Source organism: Lytechinus variegatus, chromosome 1, assembly GCF_018143015.1.
Source record: "Lytechinus variegatus isolate NC3 chromosome 1, Lvar_3.0, whole genome shotgun sequence".
NCBI classification, from domain to species: domain Eukaryota; kingdom Metazoa; phylum Echinodermata; class Echinoidea; order Temnopleuroida; family Toxopneustidae; genus Lytechinus; species Lytechinus variegatus.
In genome coordinates this window covers 93,434,775-93,455,371 of record NC_054740.1, presented here as the reverse complement: position 1 = coordinate 93,455,371, position 20,597 = coordinate 93,434,775, and the positions used below count along the sequence as shown (strand labels likewise).

At 40.2% G+C, this 20,597-nt stretch overlaps 1 protein-coding gene across 3 annotated transcripts in view; it reads right to left on the bottom strand.

Moving 5' to 3' along the window:
* The window catches only part of LOC121428870 (uncharacterized sodium-dependent transporter HI_0736-like), a 74,194-nt gene extending 53,838 nt beyond the window's left edge, over positions 1–20,356 (bottom strand). For 2 of the 3 annotated variants that reach the window (XR_005971849.1, XM_041625742.1), the window contains exons 1-2: positions 19,803–19,975; positions 9,861–10,014 (exon numbers count right to left, since the gene is read on the bottom strand). Coding sequence is in view for 2 of the 3 variants with exons in the window: in XM_041625742.1 (XP_041481676.1) it covers positions 9,861–10,014; positions 19,803–19,871 (223 nt within the window). In the remaining variant the exon portion in view is untranslated. Of the gene's footprint in view, positions 1–9,860; positions 10,015–19,802; positions 19,976–20,280 lie in introns of those variants that run through there. The other variant, XM_041625752.1, reaches the window with a different exon arrangement.
* Between the last annotated feature and the right edge of the window lie 241 nt (positions 20,357–20,597).

Below are 20,597 nucleotides of genomic sequence, written 5' to 3'. Positions count from 1 at the left end.
ATTGTGATCAACCTGGCCACTTTGCGAGGGAATGTCGCAAGAAACAACGAGATGTACAAAGACAAAACTTAAACCAAGTTGACACGCCTTGGCCAAAACAAACCGGAGCTAATCGTCATTACCAGTCAAACGACCAGTGGTCGTCCCAACAGGTCATGGGTCGGCCAGAAGCCCGGAATTAGACAAGACCCAAAGAAATCAGAAGACAAGTTTCGTACCAAGTATAAATCATAACATTGGTGGTCTCTATGTTCCAATACATATTCAGGATAAAGAATACAAGTTTTTAATTGATACTGGTGCGTCAGACTCTTACATTTCAAGACGAGTCTATGAACAATTAGATGAAAGTCAAAGGCCTCCACTGCAAAATCGAGATGTAGTTGCATTTTTAGCAGATGGTTCGCCATTAGCCATATTTGGAGCAATAACTCATGAGATGACGATAGGCCCTAACAAAGGACTAATAACTGTACTGGTAGCAGATGTTAGTAGCGATGAAATACTCGGTTTGGATAACCTCACTAAGATGGGAGCCAGTATTGATCTTAGTAATTTCCAACTAACTACAAAATGGGGAAAAGTCGATTGCAGTAATGAAACTGGCAAGAAGTTATTCTGTCGTATAGTTGCGTCAGAAACCACTACCATCCCAGCGGGTAACGAAGCTGTGATCCTTGGAACAACGAAAGAAAGAATCAAACCAAACACATTGGGCTTAATAGAGGCTGGAAACGCCCAACACCAACTTATGAAGAGAGGTATCATTACTGCGAGGACATTAATCACAACGGGCGAGGATTTGGTGCCTGTTAGAGTGTTTAACCCTTCTTCATCAAACAAAGTCATAACGAAGAATACACCTATCGCTACCATGACAGAAATAGATAGAAATGAGATCCAAGAAGTTCCCAAGTACACCACTGTTAGTGATGGAAAGGTACAAGACCACTTAAGAGACCTACTAAACAGAAGTAAAGAAGGAGTGCCAACTGAGTATCATCACGAAATAGAAAAGTTATTGACAGAATTTCAAGATATCTTTTCCAAGGGAGATGACGACATTGGAAGAACAAATTTGGTTCAACACAAGATTGATACTGGAACTCAGAGACCTATCAGACAACGCCCACGCAAACACCCATTTGGACAAAGAGAAGAAATCAAGAAGCAAGTAGATGATCTACTTGCAAAGGAACTTATCGAACCAACTGACAGTCCTTGGGCTTCAAACATTGTGCTCGTCAAGAAAAAGGATGGATCCCAGCGATTCTGCGTAGATTATCGACAGCTGAATGCTGCAACAATCAAAGACGCATATCCCTTACCTAGGATAGACGAAACTTTGGACGCTCTGTCAGGAGCAAAGTGGTTCTCAACCCTGGACTTGGCAAGTGGGTATTGGCAAGTAGCCTTAGATAAAGATACAAAGGCAAAGTCTGCTTTCCTGGCTGATGGAGGACTCTACTCATGGAATGTGATGCCCTTTGGTCTTTATAATGCCCCAGCAACATTCGAGAGGTTAATGGACAAAGTTCTAACGGGACTCCACTGGCAGACATTACTTGTATATTTGGATGACTTGATCATATTTGGAAAGTCCGTAGAAGAAGAACTATGCCGACTACGAGAAGTATTTCACCGACTACGACAAGCCAACTTGAAGTTAAAACCGAAGAAATGCCATCTGTTCAAACGGAAAGTCGACTACTTAGGACATGTAGTCTCAGATGAAGGTGTTTCAACACAAGACAAGAAGATTGATGCTGTGCGATCATGGCCTACACCTCGGAATGTGAAAGAAGTTCGAAGTTTCTTAGGACTTGCATCATATTATAGACGATTTGTTGAGGGTTTTGCAACCATTGCTAAACCGCTTCATCAATTGACAGAGAAGGGTCGTGCCGGACAGTTCATATGGAGTTCTGTCTGCCAGGCCGCTTTTGATGAACTCAAGCAAAGACTGATCTCAGCACCAGTCTTAGCATATCCAAGTACCGAAGGAGAGTTCATACTGGATACTGACGCAAGCAAGGAGGGAATAGGCGGGGTGCTGTCACAAGTACAAGACGGGAAGGAGAGAGTGATCGCTTACGGAAGCAAAGTTCTTAGCAAGGCGGAACGCAATTATTGTGTCACCCGTAGAGAACTTTTGGCGGTTGTTACATACTTGAAGCATTTCAAGCAATATCTGTATGGTAGACATGTCAAAGTAAGGACAGATCACGGAGCATTAAGATGGCTTACCAACTTTAAGCAACCAGAGGGACAGTTAGCCAGATGGCTAGAGGTTATAGCCGCTTATGACACTGAAATAATTCATAGAGCTGGAAGAAGTCATGGCAATGCTGATGCGCTTTCAAGGCGTCCATGCAGACAGTGTGGAAGAGAGAATGATTGCGGGATTGAGCATTCAGACACTAACTGCAGACGCACTTGTGTTATTCAGATGACAGACGTAACAGGTAATAACAGAGCTGAGATGAGGAAGGCTCAGCTTGAAGATACAGGTATTAAGCCGGTGATAGAAGCATTGGAACAAGTCAGGAAACCTACCAAGGAAGAGATGTCTTCTTTGTCTTTCAGAGCGAAGGTATTACTTGGGCACTGGGGACAGCTTGAGATGGTAGATTGGGTACTTTAGCGGAACTGGGAGTCGGAAGATGGAAAAACTTCTAGACGGAGACTTGTGTTGCCAAAGCAAAGAGTACAAGAAGTACTGGAAGAGATTCACGGTGGCAGGCTAGGTGGACATTTAGGGTCCATGAAAACTTTGAGGAGTGCCCAGATTCGCTATTACTGGGTGGGCATGAAGGCAGATGTGAGGTCTTTCATTCGACAATGTTTGATGTGTGGGAAAAGGAAGTCCCATGGAAGAAAGAAAAGAGCGCCGCTACAACAGAGACGATCTGGTGGTCCATTGGAGAGGATTGCACTTGATATAATGGGACCCTTACCAACTACCGAAAATGAGAACAAGTACATATTAGTTGTGGCAGACTATTACACAAAGTTTGTGGAAGCATACGCCATCCGCAATGAACAAGCACATACTGTGGCAAATAAGCTAGTTGAGGAATTCATCTGTCGTTATGGGGTGCCAAAGGAAATACATTCAGATCAAGGGCGCAATTTTGAGTCTAAATTATTCAAGGAAGTCTGCCAAATTCTTGGTATAAAGAAGACGAGAACCACCGCTTATAACCCGAAGTCTGATGGGATGGTGGAAAGATTCAATAGGACCTTGCTAGGGATGCTCGGAACGATGATAGATCCTGACAAGCATCAGAAAGATTGGGACAGATATTTTCCCTTTGCGACAGCCGCTTATAGAAGTGCGGTACATGAAACCACTCAAGAGACGCCAAATATGATGATGTTTGGGCGAGAGGTTACTCACCCAATGGACTTGTATGTTGATCAACACAAGGAAAATGAACTTGAAACTGACTACGCAGCCAATCTTCGAGACAGAATGGAGGAAATGTATTCTTCTGTGATGAAGGACGGGGACACCAACTTGAGAAGACAGAAAAGGAACTATGATGCAACTATGTTTGGCGAGACCTTCAACGTTGGGCAATATGTTTGGCTACGGAACGATGTAAGGAAGAAGGGATTGAGCCCTAAACTCGCAAACAAATGGGAAGGTCCATTTCGTGTGATGAGGAAGATGTCGGAAGTCACCTTTCGAATCCAGAAAAGTCCTAGATGTCGTGCAAAGGTGGTCCACTTCGACAGGCTAAAGGGGTATGAAGGAATCGAACTATGTAACTGGAACCAGGTCACTGACCAGACCAATGATGAGGAAATCACAGACCAGAGTACAGAACGAGACGAGGGAAATGGCGAAGAACCAACTGGAAGTGAGGAAGGATCTGGTCGCTATCCAAGACGAAGTCGCCGCCCACCTAACTATTTTTATTGATTGTATAATATATATGTATTTTCGCATTTTTATATTATCATATATTTCTCTTCCATCTTTCATGTATTCCTACTGTCCTTTCTCATTCTCCTTCTTCCACTACTTTCCCAATCTCTTCATCTTTACTCTATTCTTCCTTTTTTGTATGAAAAATGAATTTGTAAATATGTTCACTTTTGTAACGCCACTGAGTAGAGTAATTAATAAACTTATATTAGGAATTGGATACCAATGATTTCTTCCAAGTTCTAAAATTAATGCAGAAAAATTCACCACTGGAATGAGTGGAGTGAAATCGGTTTTATTTGGCAGAGTCAGACGCTGCTTCTTGAACTATAAGTATATGTGCTGAAAATTTAAAGTAATGTTTGATTGATCGGATGATGATGGTGATTGTATGGTGATGCCTATTTTAGTACAAAAGATTGAGAGAAGAGGTGAGCTATCAGAGTATTTAGAGTTAAGAAGCAATTGCTGACAATCTTCCAAATACCAACTTTTCTTTTGTTGAATCTTTGTGACTATTCCTGTTAATGAATAAATTTGGCTGATGTAATGCTTAATATTTTACTTGGAAAAGGACTTGGTTATCCATGTAGGTTTTGAAAATGCGAGGACGCATTTCGTAGAGAGGAGGGCTGTGTAACGATCCCGCAACAAGGATCATGACGTAAACAATCAGCCCTGCGCATGACTATTGTTTACTCATTATTTATAGCTGTCGCGAGAACTCATTCAACCGTGAGTATTATGTCTTTCGGTTATTATTAGAAATTACTTGAGATTTCATATTCCAAATCAGAAAATGATTAATGTATTAGCTAATTTGTAAATGAGGCCTGAGTTTTTATTGAAGAAATGTTAGGAGATAAGTTGATTTGCAGTTTTTATGATCGAATTGGTGTAAATATAGATTGAATAATTCATCGCTGGCTGTGTTTATGAACGTACATAATTTGCATAAGAGCACAGCCGGCGTATTTGCATAAGTGCGGATGAGCGTTTGGAATGCACAGTACGTCCGATCGCAGCGCTGGCCGATTTTGATAGATTTTTTACTAATTCATATCTTTTTGAGTATTGATATGAATGGTTCTGTATATATATCAGTGCAAAAAGATATATCCTTTTGGAAACGTATCGACTTCTTGAATGTTATGCAGTAATAAACGAGAAATTGTGAATAAACTGGCTTCGATAAAGACGTGTGTGTGCTATCCAAACCCGCTCGGCGCACCATTTTCACCTACGTCCGCAATTTGTCCATATAAATAAGAGACGTTTAGTCGCCGGGGCTGGCACAAACAACGGAAATCTGACTGCGGAAGGCTTGCCACGGGGAAGACTTGGAAAACTTGGAAAGGTAAACAGACGCAGGAAACAAGCCTATAGCCATATAGCCAAGGCATATAGACGCTGGAAACCTCGATATGAATTGAATTAAGTCCCTATGTTGACCCGTATGTTTGAATATGAGAATTCCCCAATAGAGGTCCAGATTAATAAAAGTATAGATCTTGCTATGATATAAATTTTCTTAAAGTAGAAATATATTGAAAATCGTAAAACTGGAGAATCATATATCACAATAAAGGAGAAAATAAGGAGAACTCGATGGTGTACATCATTTATCATGGAGACGGATGAAACTCAGTTAATTGATAGTTTAAAGTTCTCTCTCTGAATGCTTCAAACACGCAGAATTACGTCCGCGAGATTGGGGATTTTTTTATGACGTCACTGTCTGTACGAGAGGCGTGATTGGCTCTCCCACGTGAAGCTCCACTTGCATGCAAAACCTGTTGCAAGGGTACATTTTCTCCACATTGTCACTGAATACTTCGATCCCGAAATGATCGAAAGAAAACCCAGAATTTTATCTAGATTTGGATTTTCAAATTGATTATTTTGAGATGAAGAGAATGATGATGAAGTGAAACAACACAGTGACGTAGTTGGAGGTAAATTGGGGGAATTACGCCGATGAAGATGATGATGAAAATTCAACTTGCAACACAATCACAAGTATAAAAGTCATGTACATACCGATTCGCTACCCATTCATGCTGCTTGAAGTGCTAGCTACACCGCGCGGGCCAAATTGAATTCATGCTGAACATGAATAACCACATCCAAACAGTCTATCATAAAAAGGAAAATGATATAACTGTACTTACAAACAAGTGAATAATCCGAAACTGAAGGCAAATCAACTCAACGAATAGTACCAGACGATATGGCATATGCATTGACGATAAACTTCATGTGGCTGGATAGATTGTCACTCGTTCTGTTAGATGTAACTTTTATCTCATTAATTTGACAAAATTATGAAACTCGGGGAATCATTATTCTATAGAAAAAATATAGTAACATCTCTTATCATTTTTTAAATTACGATAAAACCTGTTTTGAAGGAAAACGTTGAGGTAAATTAAAATTAGATGTAAAAGATCATCCCATCATGCGTACAATGTAGCATTATGTGATCGTAAACAAACCATCACAACAACACATGCCGTATTGTTTACTCGCCTTGGCTGAGACTGAGAGAATAGATCTATGCACGTGTTGCACAGCTCTCAATCAGCAAGGAAGGAATACGTGCATGTTTGCGATGGTTTGTTTGCAATGACATACAAGCTACGCATGTTGGGGGGGGGGGGATTTAAAAGTAATTTTAGTTTATCTCAACGTTTTCCTTCAAAAGAGGTTTTATCGTAATACAAAAAATAATAAGAGATGTTACTATATTTTTATATATATAAATAATTCCCCGAGTTTCGTAATTTTGTCAAATTAATGAGTTACAAATTACATCTAACAGAACGAGTGACAATCTATCCCAGCCACATGAAGTTTATCGTCGGTGCATATCGTCTGCTGCTATTCGTTGAGTTGATTTGCTTTCAGGTTAATTCGGATTATTCACTTGTTTGTAAGTACAGTAATATCATTATTTTCCTTCTTATGATAGATTCTCTCTGGATGTGGTTATTCATTTTCAAGGATTAAATTGGGCCCGCGCGGTGTACGTATAGCTACCACTTGTAGCAGCAGCTGCATGAGTTGGTAGCGAATCGGCATGTACATGACTTAACTTGTGATCGTCAGGCAAGTTGAATTTTCATCATAATCATCGGCATTGTTCCCCCATTATTTACCTCCAACTACCTCACTGTGTTGTTCACTTCATCATCATTCTCTTCATCTTTAAAATCATCAATTTGAAAATCCAAATCTAGATAAAATTCTGGGTTTTCTTTCATTTCGTGATAGAAGTATTCAGTGACAGTGTGGAGAAAACGTACCCACGCAACAGGTTTTGCATGCAAGTGGAGCTTCACGTGGGAGAGCCAATCACGCCTCTCGTACAGACAGTGACGTCATCAAATTCCAGTCAATTCAGAGACCGATGCGAGGCATATTTCGGAGGGGCATTTTAGCGTTTTTTAATCGGCGATTTTCACCTTTTTGTATTATTTTCGGTATTTTTGAATGACCCACTGATGATCCCCACATCATTACCTTTCCATTGATATATAATAAGACCACATTCATATTCAATATATTTCTCCTTTAATAATTATTTTGGGCGAGCGACCTAGGGTAAATAGTCTAGGAATCAATCTCTTCGTATATATCGATGCCGGAATTAACAGACGTGGAAACGAATGTCGAGACTGGTCGGAAGCTGGAAATAGAAGTTTTTCTCTTAAGCTAGACGCCGGTTATAGATTTTGAAAATTCTTATACTTGGATGCCCAAAATAAAAGTTTAATAATTAGCCCTTATTTCTCTGATAACAAAAACATCTTAGAGCTTATCTAAATATTAGACATTGTTTACCTGTAACAGTGGCGAGTAAAGTACATGTAAATATATATTTATGCAATTTGAATAATAAAGTGCACCATTTTTCTTTTTGCCATTGAAACTAAAATCTGAGTCACAAACCCCTGTGTCTTAATTTCTTTGCTGTGTACCCCCATAGTCATATATTTTGACGAAACGACCCTTAATTGCAAATAAACTATAGCGAGCCGCTCTAGCATTTTCTTCCACTCTTTTATTATAATTATCTTGGAAACTGCATGCTCGGAAAATATTGAGATAGACAAAAAATGGAAATAGAGAAAAGCTCAGGTGATCCACCACAGACTGAACACCATCCTGACGTAGAGGTCGGAATGGAAGAAATAAGCGAGAGCGGCGGCCGCTACAAAATATTCGATTGAAAAAAAAAATCCTGGCAAGTGTGCATCAGGATAATACAGAGATCCGGATAAGGGGAGGCCGAACATAAAGAGAGGTTGGACTGTATACCAGACACTGCAGTGAGTCATGCGTGTACAAACTTTAAATTCTGAAATATTCTTGTAAATGCAATAAACTTCCTTAGAGAAAAAATAATTAAATGGAATATATTTCTCTTACAATTCTTATTACATTTGTATTGCTACTCTGAACTTAATTTGAATGTTCTATGTGCCTTGTGCAAAAACAACCAAGTGTTCTTTAAGTTTATGCCCTGCCCAGATCAGTCAAGAGAGCACTGGAATTCAAGCTAGCAAGATGTCTCGTTTCTGTTCTTCTTCTGTGTTTGGGAGAGTTTACAAAGAAGAGCTAAATTCTAAAATATGGCTCCCACATTGGCATTTGGACAATTGGCATTTGGACTATTGGCATTTCGTCTTAATGATATTTTGTGGTGAGCAATGTTCCTCCCTCACATTTTTTTTCATTTAAAGAAAAGGCACGATCTTTAGCAATTTCATTTAGCGAATTCACTTTCACTATTTTCCATCTTTACAAACTTTTTTTTAAAATTGCATATTTGTGTCATTTTATGTCTGTAAAGCTTATCGTAATTCTTTATAATTGCTGAGATTCTACAGTTAGATCTAAGTCTTTGTACCTGAATGACAAGAGTACGAGCTGCACTTGTGTATTGGCATAGACAACAGCCACTCCCTTTGCACAAGCACACATTGCTGAGGATGAACAGCTGAATTTTACAATGCAAGCTTGCACGGGTCAGCCCCGGGGGGGGGGGGGGGGAAGAGGGCCACAGAGCTCGAGCGCTGTCCAACGCCCGACGCCCATGCTAGCTGCATGCGCATATGCCCGTTCCATAGGGATGCATCATAGACAAATAACAACGTACAGACGGAAAGGTAGCACCAAAGGTAAAGCTCGCACATTGGCGACCTGTTCCAAGGACCCCCGTTTTCACAAACATTTTTAGTTCCGAATCCCATTCCAAGGACCTGTCTATACAATAAGCCCGCTCGAAAGCGTGATTTTTTGTCTCGCCCGCAGCACATACCTACCACTTTTTTTGTCTAGTATCCCCCGCCCCCAACTAGACAGACAGAGGGGGGGGGGGGGAGAGGGAGAAGGGGATGGGCACAGTGTGCATGTAAAAAAAAAGATAGGACAGGACAAAATCTCAGGGCTCCGACTTTGAAACATGCTCACATGTGAAAAATTGACTAATGCAGACAAAATTTACTCTGCCCTATGCACCCATTCAGGAAGAATATGAACTTCTTGACAAGTGTTACTGTTCTGGAAGTATGGTACATGTGTAGCTGTTTATATCACAATAAAACTGTAAACTGTAACAACCAGTTCTATTATATTTGGTTCTCAGACAAGTAAATACACTCTTTCAAGAACTACAGGTACCTTTTTAGAGCAGTGCACATTTTCCAGTTGTAATTATGATACCATAAAAATAAATTGTTATTTTTTCCCCCAGGTGATATGGACTCAAGAATGAAGGGCTCCTTTTTTAGTTAGATATGAAATTTATTAAAATACCGGTACATTTTTAAACTTGAAAATTAATATGCACTGTTGATTTAATGCATGAAATGTACACCCTATGGAACATAAATGTATTACTGATTGGAAAAAAAATTCTCACCTTCATCCCCGCTGTTATTTGCTAAGATCCTTGGGAATCGCCAAATATTACCGGTTCCTACCATGCACCCAATACATGTTAGTGTGGTTCCAAAGGTGGTTTTGAAGGTACCGCCTGGGTTCACCTTGTCCCGGACATCTTGTACATCAGAACCCTGAAATATTATAATCAAATGCTCAGATTTGTTTGAAATGATATTCAGTAAAAAAGACTTAAAGTGATGGTCCAGGCTGGAGATATTATATCTCAATAAATAGAGTAAAATTCACAAAGCAAAATACTGAAAATTTGATCAAAATTGGATAACAAATGACAAAGTTATTGAATTTATAAGATCTGCATTAGGGCTATTCCACGGTTACTCACGTTACATTTGGAGACACCTTGACTCATACTTGGAGCTGTAACTCCATTATTATTGATAGGAACTAAACATCTCCTTATTATAATAAAGTACACAGTTCTGACTATCCTTTGTATAGAAACAGAACTTGGGAAATTTTATTATGCTCCTGGCAAATCTTTGGAATGTGTCGGTTACTCACGATACATGATTTGGACAATATGCATAAAATGAAAAGTCGACGTAAGTGAAAAGTCCCTTCATACAAGGCTTTTATGAAAGTTGATTATTATACATTTCAAAGAAGTATATTAGGGAGACAAACTTTGTACATAATTAAAAAAATAAAGAACACATGGTTTTTACTTGGGGTGCAGATATGGTTACTCACGTTACAGTTACTCACGTTACATTTTGTCCATGTATGGTTAACAACACAAATATCATTAAAAATTCAATAATGTGTGTAAAATTCATTGCTAGGAACATCGAAAAGAGATTTTATAAAAAAAAAATGGAACAATTGGAGCTTTATTAGGGAGTAAGAGGGAAAAGTATGATTTTGCTTACTAATTATGCATAAATTAGCATAATCGCTTAATACCAAGTTGCAAGAAATAAATTACTGTATAGTATTGTAGATTGTGTCCAAGACAACCTGCGTGCAAATTTTCGGCGTGATCGTTCGGCCAATGGCCGAGATCTCAAGGGGGGCCTGGGAGGCCCTACCCAACCCCCCCCCCCCCGCCATATTAACTCCCAAAATACCCCAGCCTAGATAAGGTTACAGGTAAGGACATTCAATGTGTTGTTTGAACACTCTTTTAAAGTTTGGTTAATCAAAACCAAGTCTTACTAATGCATTCTCGCATTGTGAATACTTCTACTAATATTCAATTTTTTGTGTGATTGTATGACCTCTGAAATTTTGATGAATAAAGAGTCACATCAAAGAGGTGTACCCTCATTTTGCTTTTAATTAATCAAAAATAACTTCATAACTCGCCATGAGACTTAAAACTTGACATCCCACAGAAAATGCTACCCAACTGCATAATTTTTACTGGTTACTCACGTTACATGATGGTTACTCACGTTACAGTTTTTCTTCATCATTTTTATTTTAAAAAATGTACTTTTTAATGATTTTGATAGTCATCACTGTGTCAAAGATTGTTTGAAGGAAGAGAATTTAAAATCCAACCAATTAACTGTGAAGAATTTTTCTCTCAGAAAACAAAGTCAGTTTTTTTGGTTACTCACGTTACATCACCTGAGCAGGTTGCAAATTCATTTTTGAATGAGTACTACAAATTTACTTGAAAAGCTGTTGTGTATTTTGACTCTTCTAAAATTTATAAAGTTGTATGTTGTTGCAATAACAAAATGGTAATAAGGCATATTTCATTTTTCACTATTTTTCTTGTATTTTGGTACAGAATGGAAGACACCACTTTGACCATTTTTTTCCAAAGTATTCATATGAAAATAAACTTTTTATTTCTTGTTCCTGAAACTATCATGCATGAAGGACTTAAAGTTTTAAAAAATTCAAGAAAATATTGAATTTGAATTTTTAAGCTCAATGTCCACCAACCTGTGGAATTTACTAGTATTCCAGTGAAACAGTTCTAGGCATGTCTTTATGAATACCAGTAATTATAATATTTACCCAGGGTAGCCACTTCAGTTTCAAAAACTGTTCTACCATTGGGCCCTGCTATTATTATTACCCGGCTTTAGCTGAGCTGCCTAGGTGCTCAACCATTCCAGGAATTTCTTCCTGCTGGGTACCCATTCACCTCACCTGCAGATCTACCAAGTCTCACACATTATGCGTGAGACTCAAGCATTTTGGACTCTTGTTCATCCCCTCAAATCTCTGTCTCACGCAACTATCACAGCCTATCCCAATATACATTGTACACAATGTCTGTGATCTCACTGAGATTCACAGAAAATGTCACGCATAGCTGGTCTTTGAACTTGGCATCTCTGCACCTGGGTTGAGTGCAGCACAATATGGATGAGTTCTGGCTGAAGGAAATTACGCCGTGGCTGGGATTTGAACCAACGACCCTCTGTTTGAAAGTCAGAACTCAGAAGACTTATCCACTAGGCCACAATGCTCATTAGGTGGGCTGATGATGTCATATCTGTACAGGGGACTCAATGGCCATACATATTATTAAGTTCGGCCAAACGGAAGTTGCGCGACAGCCGAAGTAAGTCACTGTTTTTTCCCCTTTCAAGTTTATTTTTCCCCATTTTGGTGCATTTCAGGCCAAAACGGAATAATAATCTTTATTTTGGTACAGTTCTTTATATATATTTTTATGAAATAAAGACAAAAATCAATGAGCCCTGCCAGGGGATTTTGCATTGTTAACCCCCTAAAGCCAATGCCTGGCTGCACGATAGCGAGCCGTCTGTGTACAAGGGGAAATTTAAACAAAATTAAAAATGTTAAAAAAACTCCTCGTAACAGACTACTGCCAGCTGTCTATAACAGACCAGCATACGACTCGTATTTAGTGAGTAAAATCATTAAGTACTTGCGGGAAACACTACTGGTTCTAATCACAGTTTTCAAGCCATTATTTGTTGCCTACGAGTATGAGGTCCATACATGATCCAACATGTCCAACATTAACTTAATCATGTTCGGGGTAGGAGTAGCCAGGAGGCTTCTAGAGAGTAAAATCATTTACTAACGTAAGGTTACTCTGAACGAAGCCAGGTATCCCTCTCCATGCACCTGCGTGTAAGACGCCAAAACCTGAATCTTTCGCCCCCGAGATTTCTACTTTCTTTCTAAAAGATCTTTTAGTAAAAGATCTAGCCCTAAATCATGTACATGGGATGCGACTTCATTTCCAACATTTCTGCGCCATCGATTTTATTTTGAAAGAATTCACTAAAAAAAATGAGAAAAATATCATAAGACGAACGAGACTTGCCCGATGTTTACACCGCCATTTTGTTTCCTTTTCTCCTTCACCAATGTTACAGACGCGTGCGTCGGGTAACGTTGGCGAAGAACAATAGGAAATAGAAATCTTGGGGGCGAAAGTTTCAGGTTTTGGCGGCGGCCTACACGCACGTAAATGGATAGGGATACCTGGCTTCGTTGAGAGTAACCTTACGTTAGTAAATGATTTTTACTCTCTAGCAGTAGCGGCGCACGGCCAATATTGGAGACTGTCTCCAATGTGGGAGATCATCTCCAATATCAGAGACTTTTGTAAAGAATTTGGGTATCCAATTTCAGACAGTCTCCAGTTTTGGAGTCCAATTTCCTTTGTTTACATTTGCTGCAAAAGGATTAACTTGGCAGCAAATAAAAATGTGATAAGCAGATTCCTCATGAAAAATTACCCCTTTTCACCGTCTACTTTAAAAATTCACCGTCTACTTTTTTTTATAAGGATTTTTGTTGTCAATCACACACAAAACATATGGGCTTCTGACCTCAGTGAGTCAAATTTTGGGTGGAAAAAATCATGCTATTGTTGGTGTTGTTTCTTTTGTCCTTTTGCAGAGCAAGTCTCCAATATGGGAGATTGTCTCCCCTATTGGACACTTGTTCACTGCTACCATCTGGCCTGTGGAGAATCTACAGGTAGGACTATGGTATGCCAATGCTGTATAGAGCACACACTTTTAGGAAATTGGGATCTGATTTCCTAATATTTATATAAAAGTTAGGTCCTACCTTAAATTCTTGCTCGCCAGAGGATCCAGCCGCTCAGGTAAATTTCACAAGTCCAGTGACAAGAAATATATACACTTCACAATTTCAAATAGATTAGAAAAAGGGACAGACGTCACAAAATGTCTCGCGAAGTAATGAGCTCATTAAGTATGCAGAGAATATAAACTTCGAAGGAGTGGAAGTGACGGTATGGAGTAAGAATTGAAAAAGATAGAGGAATGAGTATAAAATGATCCTCCACAAGATTTGGTTCGATCCTCACTAGCAGCTGGATGAGATGGTCAGCATGAGTGGTTAGGACGAAGGCAGAGAGTAGAGTGATGATGTGGTAGAGAAAACAAGTTGTTTTACCAACATCAGAAAAGGTGAGACAAAGAAATAAGCGCCAAAAAGGGAGGCAAAACACAATTGAGAAGAACAAAGAAGAGAGCAGACTGTGAGAAAAGTAAACATGCAAGCATCTCTGTAGTGATGTTGTATACCTGCAAGTTCATTGCAATAAACAAGGAACAATGAAAGGATGTTTGCTCCAAGTCTAGGACAAAAGAAAGGTTGTTTCTTAATATAAGAATGTGTTTGCTAAGTAGATTTGGGCAGGAAATGAGTTGCCTGTGCAAGTAAAGTATAGTACATTGCACATGACAGAACCAAGTCAGAATATAGATATGAAATTGGAAATAAAAGAAAGAATTTATATACATGAACAGAATATTGAAAATATAAATGAAAATATATACAAGAAAAGAATATATAGATATATAAAAAGATATAGTCAAGTCACTACAGTAGCTCCCCCCTAGATTTGTACCGAATAGAAATGTAGTAACAAATCGACAAGGGAATGTAAAAGGGAACTTGGCTATATAAAACAAGAAAATAAAAGGACTGGAAACATTAGTAAATTTTGAGACATGTTTCAACCGTCTCCGAAAAATTGAACGTACTTGGCAGGAAACCTGACATGGCGACCAGAACGGGTCTTACGAATTTCGGGAGGCGTATGCTTGTCATCAGAATCCCCTGCCAAGTCCGTGGAGTTGGATTGTTGATGAACTTGGTCAGGTGGATTTTGATGAGAAGATGAAGGAGTGATAGCATCCTGCTCGATGAAAGCCGGTTTCAGTCTGTCGACACTGACATTTTCATGTTTACCATTATAATCAATGGTGAAAAACTTGTCAGTACGACGGATGACTCGGAAGGGTCCTCTGTAAGGAGGCTGCAATGGCTTTGGAACAGCATCATCTCGTAGAAAGACGTGAGATGAAGAATGGAGTTCAGGATGTACCTGTGTGCGAGTGTGCTGTTTTCGAGTAGGAGTGGGATGTAATTCCCGCATCATTCTCTTTAGTCTGTGGGCATAGTTAGATGGATCATCAGCAGCGTCGAACTGTGAAGGAGCTACAAATTGTGCAGGTAGAGTGACTGTAGTCCCAAACACAAGTTCTGCTGCAGAGCATCCAATGTCAGCCTTGATTGCTGTGCGTATACCCAGCAAGACTAAAGGGAGTGACTCAGTCCAACGAACCTTGTTATGAGCTTTGAGAGAAGCTTTTAGTTGGCGATGAAAACGCTCCACTAAACCATTTGCGGCAGGATGGTATGCTGTAGTGCGGATGCGTTTAGTGCCAAGGAGGTTGGTGAGTGCGAGAAAAAGTGCTGACTCAAATTGCCTACCTCTGTCTGTTGTGATGGTATTAGGTGCGCCAAACACTGCTACCCACCTGGCCACAAATGCACGTGCTACCGTCTCCGCAGAGATGTCTGGGATAGGGATAGCTTCTGGCCATCTAGTATAGCGATCAACACAAGTGAGAAGGTAATTGTTGCCCTCTGATGAAGGAAGCGGGCCAACGAGGTCAATGTGCACATGAGAGAAGCGTGCATCAGGTGAAGTGAAAGTACCAAGTGGTGCTTTGGTGTGTCGATGTACTTTACACTTTTGACACTCGAGACATGATTTGGCCCATTTCCTGACATCAGCGTTGATGCTAGGCCAAACAAAGCGCTCTGTAATGAGCTTTTGAGTAGCTCTGATTCCTGGATGAGAAAGTCCATGGAGGGAATCAAAGATAGCTCTTCTGTGTTTGACTGGAACTAGAGGCCTGGCAGTACCAGTTGATATATCGCACAGAACAGTAGTGGTAGAACCTGGGAGAGCAATTGACTTGAGTTGAAGTGAGGAGTCTTTCACCTTAGTTTCATCTTCCTGATCTCTTGCGATGGCCGCAAAGTCTATTATGGAGGACGAATCAACTCTGTCAATATACAGACGAGAGAGGGCGTCTGCTGCTGTGTTCGCCTTGCCTGATATGTGCTGAATATCAGAGGTAAACTGCGAAATGAAATCAAGTTGTCGGATTTCTCGTGGCGAATGCCTATCCGGTTTCGACTTGAGTGCATGGGTAAGAGGTTTATGGTCAGTGTAGATAGTAAATGACCTACCTTCAAGGAGATGACGGAAGTGCTTGATGCCAAGATATGCTGCAAGCAACTCCCTACCAAAAGTGCTGTATTTGGTCTCGGCTGGTTGTAACCTCTTAGAGAAGAAAGCCAGAGGTTGCCAAACTCCATCAACTTGTTGTTGGATAGCTCCCCCAACTCCTACATCAGACGCGTCGACTAATAGGCACAAGGGAACATCAGTGCGAGGGTGCACAAGAACAGTAGAATTAGCCAACTGATCTTTAGCATGATTGAAAGCAAGAAGCTCTTTCTCTCCCAGATCAATTGGCATGTTCTTTTTTGTTCTGTTTTTCAACAGATCAGTCAGAGGTTGCAGCACTTCTGCACAATGAGGAATGAATCGCCTGTAGAAGTTGACCAATCCCAGGAATTCTCGAAGTTTGGTAAGTGAAGTAGGGGCGGGAAAATCACGGATGATTTTCACTTTGTCGCTAAGAGGTCGGATTCCGGTGTTGTCCACCATATGTCCGAGGAAAGATAGTGATGAAGCACCAAACTGACATTTTGAGGGATTGACAATGATGCCATACTCCTGCAGGCGATCGAATAGCAGACGGAGATGTGTCTCATGTTCATCCTTAGAGGAACTGGCTACCAGTATATCATCAAGATAAACATAGACAAATGGCAGGCCGCGAATGACGGTGTCCATCAATCGCTGGAATGTTTGGGCTGCATTCCGAAGGCCGAATGGCATTCGAACGAATTCGAATAAGCCGAATGGAGTGGTCACGGCAGTCTTGTGAATGTCACTAGGCTCGACTGGGATCTGATGATATGCCCTAACGAGATCAATTTTCGAAAAAATTGTCTTGCCTGCAAGAGTTGAAGAGAAATCTTGTAAGTGTGGGATAGGGTATCGATCCGGGACCGTGCGAGCGTTGAGCAAGCGATAATCACCACAAGGCCGCCAGTCCCCTGGCGTTTTCTTGGGAACCATGTGCAATGGACTTGACCAGTTACTCTCAGATTGTCGGATAATGCCAAGTTCAAGCATGTGCTCGAACTCTGCCTGGGCAATTCTCTGACGATCTGGAGCAAGACGACGAGGGCGCGCTGCCGCGGGCGGGCCTCGAGTTGGGATGCGATGCGTGGTAGTATGTTTCACTTCTGAGTGCTTGTAAACCGGTCGTGTGATATCCGGATACTGACGGAGAATGGAGTGAAACCGCTCCGATGAGTCATGTTGAACATACATCGGGCTAATAGTACCAGTATATGAGCCACATCCCTGGACTGTAAGAGTGGTTGTGGTGTCTATCAATCGGCGGTGTTTGATATCAACCAACAGTCCAAACTGATCAAGAAAATCGGCACCCAAAATCGGCGTGGGTATGTCTGTCACAACAAATATCCAGCGGAAAACACGCCTTAAACCAAGATCAAGTGTGAAAGACTTTTGTCCGAAAGTCTTGATCGGCGATCGATTTACAGCCTGCAGTTGGATATTTGTTGCGTCAACCCTAGCCGGTTTCCCCAATTTTGAATGAGGGAAAATGCTCACCTCAGCACCTGTGTCGACGAGAAATCGTGTACCAGTGTACTTGTCGTTGACAAAGAAAAGGCGACTGGGTTGGGTGCTGCCAAGGGGGTTAGTCGCCGCTATTCCTTGGCGGGACCGTTTCCCTGGGCTTGTTTTGAGAAAGTGCAAGGACTGATGCACTTTTGAGCTCTCCTCCCATGTTTCCAGTGATACCAGCAATGAGCACCTGCATGCTGGTCACTGCGATGCTGGCTGCGCAAAACTGACTTGCGCTGTCGACTGCAAGTCCCTCTCTGGTTTTCCAGCATGGAGCAGGTTAATGCTTGAATCTGCATTGTGAGCTGGTCAACCTGCGCAGAGAGTTGGTCGATTGGAGAAAGGAAAGATTCAGGAGTAGAGGAAACATTATGGATAGTCATGTTGTAGGAGTAAGAAAAAAAATTGAGAAGTGGAAAGGAAACAGAAATAGCAAAGTGAGAAGCGAGAATAGCGAATTAAGTGAGAGCTGGAGAGGAAGCAAAAATGGCGAAATAAATAGAAGGCGATAAAAGAAAATTAAGGATTCAGGATCACGTCGGGATCACCAGTTTAGGAAATTGGGATCTGATTTCCTAATATTTATATAAAAGTTAGGTCCTACCTTAAATTCTTGCTCGCCAGAGGATCCAGCCGCTCAGGTAAATTTCACAAATCCAGTGACAAGAAATATATACACTTCACAATTTCAAATAGATTAGAAAAAGGGACAGACGTCACAAAATGTCTCGCGAAGTAATGAGCTCATTAAGTATGCAGAGAATATAAACTTCGAAGGAGTGGAAGTGACGGTATGGAGTAAGAATTGAAAAAGATAGAGGAATGAGTATAAAATGATCCTCCACAAGATTTGGTTCGATCCTCACTAGCAGCTGGATGAGATGGTCAGCATGAGTGGTTAGGACGAAGGCAGAGAGTAGAGTGATGATGTGGTAGAGAAAACAAGTTGTTTTACCAACATCAGAAAAGGTGAGACAAAGAAATAAGCGCCAAAAAGGGAGGCAAAACACAATTGAGAAGAACAAAGAAGAGAGAAGCAGACTGTGAGAAAAGTAAACATGCAAGCATCTCTGTAGTGATGTTGTATACCTGCAAGTTCATTGCAATAAACAAGGAACAATGAAAGGATGTTTGCTCCAAGTCTAGGACAAAAGAAAGGTTGTTTCTTAATATAAGAATGTGTTTGCTAAGTAGATTTGGGCAGGAAATGAGTTGCCTGTGCAAGTAAAGTATAGTACATTGCACATGACAGAACCAAGTCAGAATATAGATATGAAATTGGAAATAAAAGAAAGAATTTATATACATGAACAGAATATTGAAAATATAAATGAAAATATGTACAAGAAAAGAATATATAGATATATAAAAAGATATAGTCAAGTCACTACACACTTAAAAAATCATTAAAATAACACTTTTGTGACCAAAATTACTAATTTCCATACAGTTTTAATTTATTTATCATTAGTAATGTGGGAATAATTTTTGTATTCACCAGAGCGCTCAAAAACTTGAATTTTGGGCATATTTTTGTGTACGCCCTCTATTGGTGGAAAGTAATATGGCAAGAAAATTTTCATTTTTTGATCTCTATTTTTAAGAAAAAATGATATAAAGAATCAAATTTAAATGAGAGTCAAGCAGTTTGAATTAACAGGTCTAATCAACTGTCAGTGTAAAAAAGTCAAGCATTTGCCCCAAATAAAAAGAGAAAATAAGCTAAACATTGCCACCCTTATTTTGTCACACATGGAGATATAACTGAGAACAAGGTTATATTATAACCTTGTTCATTGAATGAGAGCTATTGGAGAGAGTCTCCCGTATTGGCCGTGCGCCTCTACTGTCGAGAAGCCTCCTCCTGGGCCTGGCTCGGTAGGAGTTATGGCTGCCTACCTTTAATTGTTGTGCGACTACAAGTGGTGTAGTTTCATCACTAACTTGTTTACATGTAGCTCCATCCATATTTATTAGGAGTTCCTGCTCACTACTCAGTCTACTGTCCAAGTCGTAAGCTAGGCTAGATCAACTTAGCTCTGGCGGACAAAGCTCAGGGCATGTCAGGCAGCGTCAGGCAGCCTCAGGAGTCAGGAGTCAGGCCTCATCATCTCCTCAGGCGGCTCAGCTGAGCTGCCCTCACTCAAATGTCAGGCAGCTCAGAGTACCGGTATTTTTTTTATATATATATTTACCGGTATACCGTAATATATTCGATATTCTGGTGGAAACTGTATTGGAATTGGACAGCCACGCCACGTCACGATTGTGCGGTAGACCCAGAGCAGTTTAGTAGACTGTTACTAGTGTTAGTGTTACTTTTCTTTTTAACGCTCTCATTCACTTCAGCTCAGTCAGACGTCGACATTCAACCAACCTCTTGTTTTGGAGTCGAGTCGTCACGTGGGCTACATTAAGCTTAAGGGATGTCACCTGACATGTATGTAATCGATCACATAACATTATCGATTCACTTAGCTGTGTGTAACACAGTCACAGTCCAATAAATTTTATTTTAAATTGATTAGGAAATTAAATATCTATCTAAAAAAAATATTTGCAAGATTTAAATTAATAATTGAAATAAAATATTTGAAAGCAAGACGTATTTTTTTTAGTCTTATTGACAAAGAAATAAGTAAACAATAATATGCCTTCAAAATGCTGATACGTCTAACGTTGGCTTCGCTGCCA